The sequence below is a fragment of the Phoxinus phoxinus genome (genome assembly GCF_949152265.1).
Source record: "Phoxinus phoxinus genome assembly, chromosome: 16".
NCBI lineage: Eukaryota > Metazoa > Chordata > Actinopteri > Cypriniformes > Leuciscidae > Phoxinus > Phoxinus phoxinus.
In genome coordinates, this window is record NC_136891.1 from 27,638,290 (window position 1) to 27,650,468 (window position 12,179).

A 12,179-nucleotide genomic window follows, 5' to 3' on the forward strand; every position below is an offset into this window, starting at 1 on the left:
CATAGCTAAGTTTGGCTATTAGCCAATAGGCTACAAAATATATCTTGTTAAATTAGTTTTTCTACAAATACTAATAGGCTACCTAATAATTCCACAACAAATACCTTAGTTGTCCTTTCAAGGAAGGTGGGGGCAGTGGTTCAATCTTTCAGGATTTGGGCAGTGCACGTTTCTGAAAAGATTTACAGAAAATTGTTCAATACTTTTGGCGGTTTAAATTCTTTAAAGACTTTTGGCGGTTTATTTAGCTAATCACGCGCTCCCTGAAGTTGGCGCTATGTGAGGTAATGCCTGCACGAGCCAAGCACACACCTGAATCAAGGTCGAAAAGGGGGCGTGCTGAGGCGACAGAGTCCGTTGTTTAACCTTAAAATAAAAATAAATGAACGAATGACCTTATCCAGCCGCAACATAGCTGAATGGCAGTTTTCTGCACCACATAGTCACCCTCTCTACAGAACATTACTACAACGCAAAGACTAAACAGCGTTCTTATTCTGCCCTTCACAGGCTTCCGTAGACATTTCCCCTCATTCTCCCGTAGTCTGCGGCTCTGCCATCTGTGGTGAGAAGTACCCGTGGGCAGCTATATCAAAGCCATGGAGCAGATCAATAATATTCAGGTGGTTCCGTGCACCAGCTCTAACTATCTGAGACCGTTTAGGGTGCATTACAACCAGGTGAGTTGCTATAGTTTAATCGCACGTTATCATCTGTCAGTGATGCGGTCACACCTCATAATTTTGCTGTCAGCAGCCCAACCCCCATTCATTCTGTCATTGCTTTTATCGACCAACATTGCGTCTAATATTTCACAATGAGCATAACATGCATAGCGATCATTCAGAATGACAAACGTCGTATTTCAAATGTTGCTGATATCGTGTATTGTGATCTTAGGCTAACTAGCAAGACGCTATTGGACAGGAAAGCAGCCACTTTCTCTCGAGCACATGCTTTACATTACAAGCAGCACAGCTGCCTTAGGCTTTATTAAAAGCCTGATGCACATAATATTGTACAGTTGGTACTGATGAATAAAACGAGATCCTGGACTGAACATGATGGAAACATGCTAGAACACAAGCTATATTATCATTAAGGTTATCCATACTGTTATCTATCTCTGTCATAACCAATTTTGATATATATATATATATATATATATATTTCTCTTTTATTTTTACATTATTAAGTACATATTTGATTTGCTGTTTGTGTAAATATATATATATATATATATATATATATATATATATATATATATATATGTATAATATATAGGTATATATATATATATACACACACACACACACATATGTATGCTTTATTAACATTATTGTAAAAATATATAAACAATAATAATGTGTTTTGAATATAGTCAGGGTAAAGGCTATTGTTAGGACAACCCTCAGTGGAGGCCTTCTTGATTTTATAAATATTAAATATTATAAGGACTCGAGTTATAAACTTTTTTAAGCAAATTAATTAAGTGACATCTGACTCATAAAAAGATATAAACTCCGCAAAAACGAAACATCCCTTTTTCAGCATACTGTATTTTAAAGATAATTTTGTAAAATACAAATAAGCTTTACATATCCTTTTTGTAATGAGTTTAAACAATGGGTTTTCATGCTTAAATCTGCATTCTGTAACTGTTTTTGGGTTAAAAATTATCCAAAATAATTTTTTTAGCAAGTACATAACGAGCCAGTGTTCAAAACTATCTGCTTGCCTTAGCTCGTACAAAACATTGATAATTCTGCGAATAACTGCAATTGCTGATTTCGAACAGAGATGGCGACAAAGAGGAAAAACTACGGACTGCAGCTTTAACCATAAATAATGAACAAATATTGCACGTGCACCCGTGGAACAGTCCTTAAAACACTAAGGCTGAATCTACATTAACCCGGATATTTGAAAATGGCGTTTTTTTTCTTTCAAAACGCTCTCCTTCCACACTAGCGTTTTCAAGCATTTTCCAAAAGTTTCTCATCCTCAATGAAACGTCCAAAAACGATAAATTAACCTTACTGTGCATGTGTAAAACCCTTATATAAGCTCAATTAGATATGATACAGAGACATAATCAAATTCTCCTGCTATATTTCAGGCAGGATTATTTTATTTAGCAAAATATCTCACCATTCACTTATGTGTCCAGGTCGCACTCATTTGCCTTTAAATGTTTGGTCTAAAATGCAACTGGCTGCTCTCATGTTTTGGCACAGGACAGCAATTGCGAGAATATTTTTGCAGGACTGCGATATGTGGAGTACAAATGAACATTATCTTTAGCAACAGTGTGAAAGTTATAGCGCATAATAGCGGTATAAACACATACCTAACAGTTCAATATGCGTCACAACTAAAGATGCTTCATCGTTTTCTAATACCTCCGTTTTCACGATCCACACAACTATGCGAAAACAACGTTTTCATATTTATCCACTTGGGAAAGCATTTTCAAAAAGCTCAGTTTTCACAGGACAAAATGCCGTCTCAGTGTGGACGGAACGAAAGGCCAAAACGGAGAGAAAAAGATCAGTTTTCAAACGAAAACGTATTGCTTTTAACAATATAAATTTACAGCTTTACAGTGATAATAGGTCTAGAATAAAGTTATTGTCCAGCTAAAGTTAGTTCTGATTGATTCACTTCCTCGCAACGATCATTAGTTATTACCTAAGGGCCCGCTAACACGACACCGTTCTAACAGAAAACCCTTAATGCGATCCGGCCGCTCATTTACACAAAACAGTTCCTGGTGTCTCGAGAACGCAAACCATGAAATAGGTTTCAAGGTACAAGCCTTGAAAAATGTATAATACAGAATTTGTTATCGCTTCCGGCCTTCCGCATAGCCACGTGAACCGAGTTATCCTGACAACGTTTTATCTGCGTTGTCGTCATGTCCAGGCGCAGGTCCTTCATCAGATCTGCATACAGCCTGGATCCGGCGGACTGCGGTAAACCTCGGGATGAACCGAGAGACTAATATTAGCGTAGACGCCATCCTTCTTATGATGTACCAAGTACATCAGGGTTTATGGGAAGTGTTCCCGGTTCCGGCTGATCTAAACTATGCAGCCTAACATCGAATTATAGAAGTCTATAATGTGTTATATGTTGGCCAAAGAGATGTGTTTTTAGTCTAGATTCCACACTTGTATTAGTGTGGAAAAGGCCTAAAAGTTTACTGGCGGTAGACAATTGAGGTCACATTTACAATAACTTAGAGACTCTAACACTAAAGAAACCTTTCTACTGACTCCCAGGGTCCGTGATCACCTGTGTGAACATGCCGTAGTCCTGCTGCAGGGAGGCATGAGGACTGCAGATGTGAACAGAGCAATAAACTGCTATGTCCATAATGTAAGATGCAGACAGTGCTACAGGGAGGCAGGAAGGGCAGCTGATCAACCTCGCATGGCAAACAACATGTAACCATATGTGCCACCACCAGACATGTTTGAGAACTTGCAAGTGCCTTGGTGGAAGAGTGGGTTTACATCTCGCAGCAAGAACTGGCAAATCTGCTGCAGTCCGTGTGGATGAGATGCGCTGTAGTACTTAAAGCAGCTGGTGCCACACCAAATGCTGACTGCTACTTTTCATATTGACTCCCTCTTTGTTCAGGGACTCATTCCATTTCTGTTTGTTAAATGTCTGTGCAATTTGTTCAGTTTATGTCACAGTTGTTGAATCTCTTTATGTCTATCCAAATACACATATTTACACATGTTAAGAAATTAGTGGAAAAAGTAGTTGAAAGTGAGAGGATGTTTCTTTCTTGTTTTCGCTGAGTTTAGTTCTTGACATATAGTAGATTGTTGTGAGTGAAACATAATCCTCTATGGGTGTGTTGAACAGGTGTTTTGTATCATATAACTGTAGACTTTAATTCTCGATTTTAGCTTTAATGGAATGCTACAGTATTTACCAATCAGGAGACTGCAGCTTTTAGTTTAATAATTAATGTGTTTTCCCCCAGTTTGTTATACATTAGCTAGTAGATGCATTCAACAACACTCACTAATGAGACAGCAAATGCAATATACATTATAATATTAGCTTACATGGATGAAAATAAACAGGACTTCATTACGAGGTCATTTTATGCACGCATTTAATGTTAATAATCTTTTAGCCACTCTAAGTGGCTTTTTTTGCTCAAAGCCTTAAATTTAATCTGTAATATGCTTTTATCTTTTCTTAATCTGTTGTTTTGGCATTGCTTTCCTTTTCTTATTTCTATGAAACTGTAGAGTAGTAGCTGAAGGCCCATGCCAACACATCTGTAGACCTTACTATCATATTCTAAAAGCCTATAGGTATGATTTAATCTTTTAACCTGTTGGCACCGACTGATTTTTGGCATGCATCCCAATCCTTTTCTTTGGACCTGTAGTAGGAAATATGTCAACACATCCAGGGTTTTCCGAGTTGACGTAATTTTTCCTTCTGTTGTACTGGTATGCATTAAATCCTTTTTGTTTTTTGCGGGGCACCTGTGGGTGTTTCCTCTTTGATTGTTCTCCTCAAGCTGTGTGTTGCATTTCTCAGAGTGTTGTAATACTTCCTCCTACTATAGTTTGACAAGCAGACCCTGGGTCCACATACACGGTTGCACATGAGGTGTCTTAGTCATCCACATCCTCTGCTCTGTGCGGGCATAGATGGAATACACGGTGCTTTCTTTCCAGATTCTCGTGCGATTGTCACTAAGTCCCTTAATGTGAGGGTAAGGGATTTCCAGATGTTTCATGTTTTACTTTGGGTCACACACAAGCTAAATCTTGTAGTACGGACGGATATAAAGGTCAGGCCTCGCTCAGTGGCTTATTTGTTTTTAAAATGGTGGTCGGTCTGGCTACTATTCGGACTACACCTACAACTAAATGCAAAAGGGATGCCATGCTCCCTCATAGACTACTGGCATTAGGAATGTACATATTTACCATTAAGAGCACATCAAAATATCATCATCTGAAAAAATAAATAAATCTGGTTTTGTATAAATGAGATTGGTGACTCAGACGGTGGCCAGATTTTCACTGTTTTCAGTAATGCCCTTCCTAAACAAGATGTTCCCTAAACATGAAACGGTACAAATGGTTACGACATTTTAGCATGATTTCTGTAGTGGAATTACTGAATACCACAAAGATTTGGTGATGTTTGGCAGGCTCTCATTCGTTTGCCTTTGCATATTAAGGCTTTTATTCTCAGTGTAATAATTATGTGTTGATTAAAAAACTTAAGCATATCTACACTGTAAAAAAAAATAATCCTTGGTTTAAAAAAAATACAACCTGGTTGTAAGCTCAACTGCTTGATCCATGAAAACAAACCTCATTGGTCTTTGCGGAAGCTCAGATTGGTTGCTTTAAAATTTTAAGTTCACTCAACTAAACAAACAAACTATTCGTTTATTATAACTAAATAACCCCCCAAAAAAAGTGATTGGTTTCATCAACAGAAACTCAAAATATTTGATTATCTGAACAACATTAAAGGATAATTCCGGTATTTAACACCTTGAGTCTATATTGTAGTTTGTTTTGGATGAACAAGAGTGGTGGACAACATTTTTTTGACAATGGTTCCTCTCTCGAGTTTTTGACTATAAAAGAATTGGCCATGGACCTATTTAACAATCAATGGCCATGTCCGAAAATGTCATTAAAACTGCCAATAATGTTCGTTTACAAAACTGTTAAACTCACAGAGTGGTTAGTGGTGTTCGTTGATGATTATAAACAATATATCGTCGCAATATATGATTCCAATCCGTTTATTTTGCTATAGTGGAACTATTTTTTCAGACACTTCACAACCGTGTAACTTCCGCTCAATATTTGAATCTGAAGCGTTAGCACACTCCCGACCACTTGATGGCGATAACCGATGTTTATGTCTCGCGGGACACTCACGGTCACAGTCGAGTTCAACTTCATATTGCACTGGTCAGTGGTCACGTCTTTCAATATTTTCAAGGTTTTGTTTGTTTATTTCGCTTACTCTCCCGGAGCACAGTTGCTCTGCTCGCTAGCCTTATGAGAAACGGAAGCGAGCAAAAAGACTACATCGACCAAATGTAAACAGCCCCCTTTCCGTTTCCGGTAGCGCATTTATATTAACGAGCACTCAGTCCTTTAACAGAATTCAATGGGATTTTACAAAATGACAAATAAAACACGACAGAAACTGTATTTCGCAACACTTTTTGTTTCTGGAACATCAACTAACATCACTAATCACTCGGTGAGTTGCACAGTTTTGAAAACTAATGTTAAAGGTTGTTTTAATGACATTTTCGGACATGCCCATTGACTCCAATGTTAAATGGGTCCATGGCCAATTCTATTATAGTCAAAAACTCGAGAGAGGAACCATTGTCAAAAAAAATTTGTCCACCACTCTTGTTCATCCAAACCAAACTACAATATAGACTCAAGGTGTTAAATACTGGAATTATCCTTTAATGATCTAAGTTGATTTGACAAAATAGTATGCAGCAAAATAATAGTAAATCATGAAATGATTTTGTGCATTGTATTTAAATTTATGCTGTGGTACTAGGTCATAGTAATGCAGGATATTTGAATAGTTTTGCTTTGTGTTAGGAATATGCTCCATTAGAGAGAAAATAAATATGTTTAGGCCAGTCAGTTCATAGATATAATTTGTGCTAATAATTACAAAGTGTTGAATGCAAGCATGAAGTCCTGTTCAGGCTAGTAGAAAGGAATAATTAGGCCTTAATTGTCCCGCTTTTCCATTATGAATGACCGTAGGAGGTGTTAAATGCATTAAAAGTGAGCACTTTAAAGTGCAGGTCAGAAAACATCCAGACACTTTTTCAGGTGCAACAGAAGATAAGTGCAGTCTATGCACACACACACACACCTACAACCTTTGCCTTTCTGAAGGAAGTTGAAATTTTCAGCACCAGCCGCATCACTGAGTCACAGGCGCTTTGCCACCCACACAGCCCTGCTGCCATGTACCAGTACACGCTTGCTGCCAATCCATTCCACCACCTGTATTTTCATATTTTGACACCCAGCTTACATCTCACCTTTGCACCAAGCCTTTTGTAGATTCACCTCCGGGGTTTGGTATTATTATTCAATAAATCAATGTGTTGTCTAGTAGGGCTGGGTAAAAATAATGCTTTTTCATTTAGTCAGTGTTAGGGGTTGCACAGACTAGTTGACTAGTCGACTTAAATGCTCTGCCATGGAAGTAACGTGTTACAAAAGTAATGCATTACTTTTTGCTGTAATGCAGTAGTGTAAGGCATTACTAATCAATTTTCAGTAATATTTTACTCGGTACATTTTCAGTAACACTTGCGTTACAACACACTTTTAGCCCAAAATGTAATTGTAAAAAAAAAAAAAAAAACCCAAGCCCGCGAGACATTAACGAATGAAAAATGCAAGTAAGTTATTAGCTGTTCCTGGTCAGTCAATAGCCGCGTGTGGTGTCCCAAGTTTATAAATAAATACTAAATGACAGCTTCTGATATTTGTATAGCGATTTATTTCATTCCCTCTTGCTGGTGTACCTTTGTATTGTGTGACATTGTAGTGAAGGCGTGTTTAGGGCGGGTTTTACAGGAGTGCCGCGAGGCATGATTTCGGCCTCTGTGCTTGCGCTGGCCAGTGGAAAAGCGGCTAGTGGGTGAAGATGGCAGAAGAAGACTGTACAGTCGCGAGATGAACCTATGCGCAATTATGCGCACTTTGTGCTTGGCAGTTTTGTGTTGCGAACCCTGAAAAAAAACTGAGTTTACATACAGTTCTGTTGTGTCTAATATGATTATGAATAGACCCAAGCTATTCCCAGATAATCACTTTACCTCTACCATACTTTTAATAGACTTGGATCGTTTGTGATTCTTTCTGTCATCCTTTCTTGCATTGTCTTGAGCCTTCACTTTGCCAATTATATGCTATATTGTTAGTAGCCTGGATAGCCCACAGTCATTATGTACATCATATCGCCTTCTACTGGATGTAAAATGCTCTGTAGTACATTTTTTCATTTTAGAATGTTAAGTTCTACTTCTACAGTTATTTTGGTGAAAGTATACTCAAAAGTAATACGGGAGTAATGTAACGCATTACAATTCTGAGACAGTAATATTGTAAGGTAAAGCATTAATTTTAAATAACAGTAACAAGTAATCTGTAATGTATTACAGTTTGGAAGTAACGTGCACAACACTGGCCATGCCGCTTTAAGCTTGATGTCGACTAGTCGCTGATCATAGCCTATAGAGGGCGCAACAGAATACAAAATCTTTGAAGTCCACTTTTATGCTCCGTTTCCAACAGTTTATATATATATATATATATATATATTAATAAAGAACGTAGAACATTAATAAAGGAATTCATAATTTAATGTAAAAAAAAAACTGAGCTTACATACAATTATCACAACACAATATACTATTCCCAAAGGTAAGTAAGTTGAAGACAAAGTAAAGAGAAAAAGAGAGAGGGTAAAAAATAAATAAATAAAAATAATAATTAATAAAGTAGGAAGTATGTTTAAATTATAAAACCAAAATCTCCCAATAAGGAGTACAAATACACACTTTTTTCAATGTCTCTAAATATATTAGAAACTCCTCCTTAAAAACCAATAATCGTGGAGGAATTTTGAGGAGGAATCGTGGAGGAATGTAAGATTTCAATAAAAGCAACACATTATTTATTACATAAGATACCTTTTATCCTTAACAATCCAAACTTAACAATTTCCCACGATCAGCCTACAGGTATTCTTTGTTGCATCCAGCTGAACGCATCATTCCAGAATGTTTACCATATTGCACTGAAAAAACAAGTGTTCAACCGTTTCTATTTCTAACTTGCATATTTGACATAAATTTGAATCCCCAACATTAAATCTAATTCTTACATTTTTTTGCAGGATATTATTCAGAATTTTAAAGTGCACCTCTTTACATTTAGGATTAAGGGAAAAGGAAAGAAAATCAGTTCTAATTTTGCAAACTTCTTTCTTCTCATAATTACAAAATATATAATTTCTCAATACCAGTCCTGGAAAACATTGATGTACTAAACAGTCTCTCAAACATTTGTTAGAGCATTTTCTATAATAAGTTCTTATACAGTAGTTAAGGTATTATCAGTGAATATTTCAAATGTTAACTTACAAATTTAATCACCGGGAATGAAATAAATTTTTTTTAATACATTTTAGAGGAGCAGCTTAGATTGTATTTACCACAAAAAGCATCATGGCTCAGTATATTACCAACATTGTCTATCACATGTGTTAGTGACCATATGCCTTTCCGCCACCACTCATCAACCGTTTCCAACAGTTAAAATGACAAATAAAGGCATATTCTGAGAGCGCTCCACAACATATGTTTGATTATACCACCTGGATACTCAAAAATAAATCGGGTGAATGCACGTTTTTCAAACAGTTTATTGTGACGCCATGAGCGCTGTTGAGCTGAATCGTAAACGCATCTGATTGGCCTTTGTGTTCACACGCTCATCGGATATGTCTGTGATTGGCTACAATGATCAACGCACAGGAGTGTTTAAAAACAAGCAGGTGTCTATCAGCGGACTCCACATTTTATAAATGACGCCCCACCCCAGGATTCTAGAAATTGTGATGGAGGAATGCACATGCATGCAGGGGGTGTATCCCCAATAGCCCTACAGTAAGTAGTATGCTGTGTGCATGTTATTGAGGAATGAGCAGGGTAGAATTACACAGATTTTTTTTTTTTAACCAAGATTATGCTGCAAGATATTTTTTTTTCCAACTACATTTAAGTTCCCTGTTATAGGCTAACCTGCAATTTTGCAAATGTCCAGTTTATTCCCATTCCAGTTAATTCTATACAGTATATTCCCCTTAATTCCCATGGAAAGTTTCCAACTTGAAAATTCTCAGAATTTTACAATGGCATGCGCTGTATAGAGGATCCTATAGGTCACTTGTAATTTTTCAAAACTCACAACTTTCAAAATGGTTTTATGTAGTTTTTGAGTTCTTAACATCTTTTGGAAAGATGTTTTATCACCCAAACAATCAATTTGTTGTTAAACAACAGTACAATCCATTGAACACACTCTACTTCTATCCCTTAAAGCCTCGTTTTCGTTCCTGTCTAAAACTAAATATGTCGCTACCCTGACAAAGGTCTATTAATCACAAATGGATTGACTAAAAAAAGGTACATCTGAATCAAGACCCATGAGAAGACAAAGCCGACTCTCGATTCCTACAACACTGGTGTAAGTTATTTTACACTGGTGCAAGTGCACTGTCCCTTACGCTTGAAATCTGATATGACAGGTTCTTGTATCTCAGGTACAGTAATTATCCAATGCTCTCCCATTGGACAGCTCCTTAATTAATTAGTAGAGTGGTTGGATAATGAAATTTAGCCTGAGCCAGTTCCCAGTGTTGTTCTCATGCAGAGCCGAGAGTCACTCGGGTCCCGAGAACCAGCAGCTGAGCCAACATGGTCAACTGCTCCAGCTGCCAGGCTACTGCTTTAGCAGCAGGGGTCTTGGCTAGGAAAGGGGGTTATCAAAGGAGAGTGTATTGGGGAGAGGAGGGGTGTTGGATTAAAGCAAGGGTTGGTGGGTAGACAACAGTGTTCACTGGGTGGGGAAGAACAGATGAGGAACAATAGAGGTAGGGACGCTGGAGTGAGCAGAAGGGTGAGGAGGCCATGGGAAACGTGTGGCGGCCATCGCCCCAGCACCAGGCCACTGGGCGCGCTCAATAGACACAGGAAATGGGATTTACGTGAGGCAGATGTGCGCAAGAGAGGTAATGAATGCATTAGAGCCCAATGAGCACGAAAAAGGTGAGATCGAGATGTGCGCTTCCCATGAAAGCCGTTAACCCTACCCTCTATGTAGACCACCTCTCTTTAGACAGCTTTACAGAGACACTCTAAAACAATGAGAGCAAAAGGAGATGAAAAGAAAAAGAAAGGCTCTTGAGCCTCGAGTACTCTTTGTCGCCCAAGGCTGGCCTGTCATCTTGCATTGCGTGGTAAGTGTGTCGCAGTGTAACTTACTACTTATCGACTGTTTCCAAACCCATAACACAACTGATGAAAGGACTCTTGTCACTTTCCCAAGACTGTGTGGCCCTATATCACCATTGACATCCTTTCTCTTACTGAAGTTGGTTTTGTATGGTGAGAATCTGGAAGCAACTGCACCCAAGAACATTTTCCCACTGCATAGCATAGCCTTAATCTTGTGGCAGGAGGTTTTCAGCCGCCATTCAAGGCATTGTATTTATGTCCTGTATATCATTTCCCTGTGAGATTGTGGATTGTTCGTAGGAACAATGATGTGTGGTTCTTTGAAAAGTTCATAAATCACTCGCATAGTGAAGAATATAATGTACACTGATGTCTCTCTTTACATGTTAGAGTTGTTTTCTGATGCTTGTTTTTCCCTAGTGAAAGCAAAGTTTTCACAAAGGGTGTATGATATGTATACTTCAGAATCTCTTATTTAAAATGCAATACAGGCAATGACTTGAATTCACGTCTTTTATGATGAGCATGTTTATAATTTCGAAATTAAATTAAGGAAAGAAATTCCCTGATAATTGTTACTTTTAATTTCTTGTTAAACACTGATGAAATAAGATTAATTTTATATGTTTTACCATATAAAACCTACGGTAATACAAAGCACATTTAGAACGTGGTACGTGTGTTAAACTAGATTTAGAATTTTCTTTTTCGCGGGCAACAAATCCAAATGGGGTTTCCCATGCACAAATCCAAACCGCCACTTGATAAAGTTTATAAAAACCTGTGATGCAAGTTTGTTTTACCCTCCATCAACTGGTGGCGTAATCAAGGATCTTTATTGGCCTCCCTTACAGTAGGAATTTGCTGTGATGGCTGCCGGAACTTGTAGCCCTAGGCTCACAGGCAAGAGCTTTACTTAAGCTCAGCATGGGGCTTGAAGGGGGGTGGGGGTACACGAAGGGGGTAATTTGGGGAGGTAAGCTCACACCTGTGGGATGGAGGGGCAGAAGGAGAGAGGGGTCGATGAGGGGTGGAGGGCGCAGAGAAAGCAGATGGAGACACAGAGGTTGAGCTCCCTCTGTTCTCCCATCTCTTTCAT

At 38.1% G+C, this 12,179-nt stretch overlaps 1 protein-coding gene across 1 annotated transcript in view; it reads left to right on the plus strand.

Annotated features, from left to right (window-relative positions):
* The first annotated feature begins 306 nt into the window (after positions 1-306).
* The window catches only part of nudt14 (nudix (nucleoside diphosphate linked moiety X)-type motif 14), a 36,932-nt gene continuing 25,059 nt past the window's right edge, over positions 307-12,179 (plus strand). The window contains exon 1 of the mRNA XM_079584352.1: positions 307-680. Coding sequence (XP_079440478.1) covers positions 600-680 — 81 coding nt within the window. The 5' untranslated portion in view covers positions 307-599. The remainder of the gene's footprint in view (positions 681-12,179) is intronic.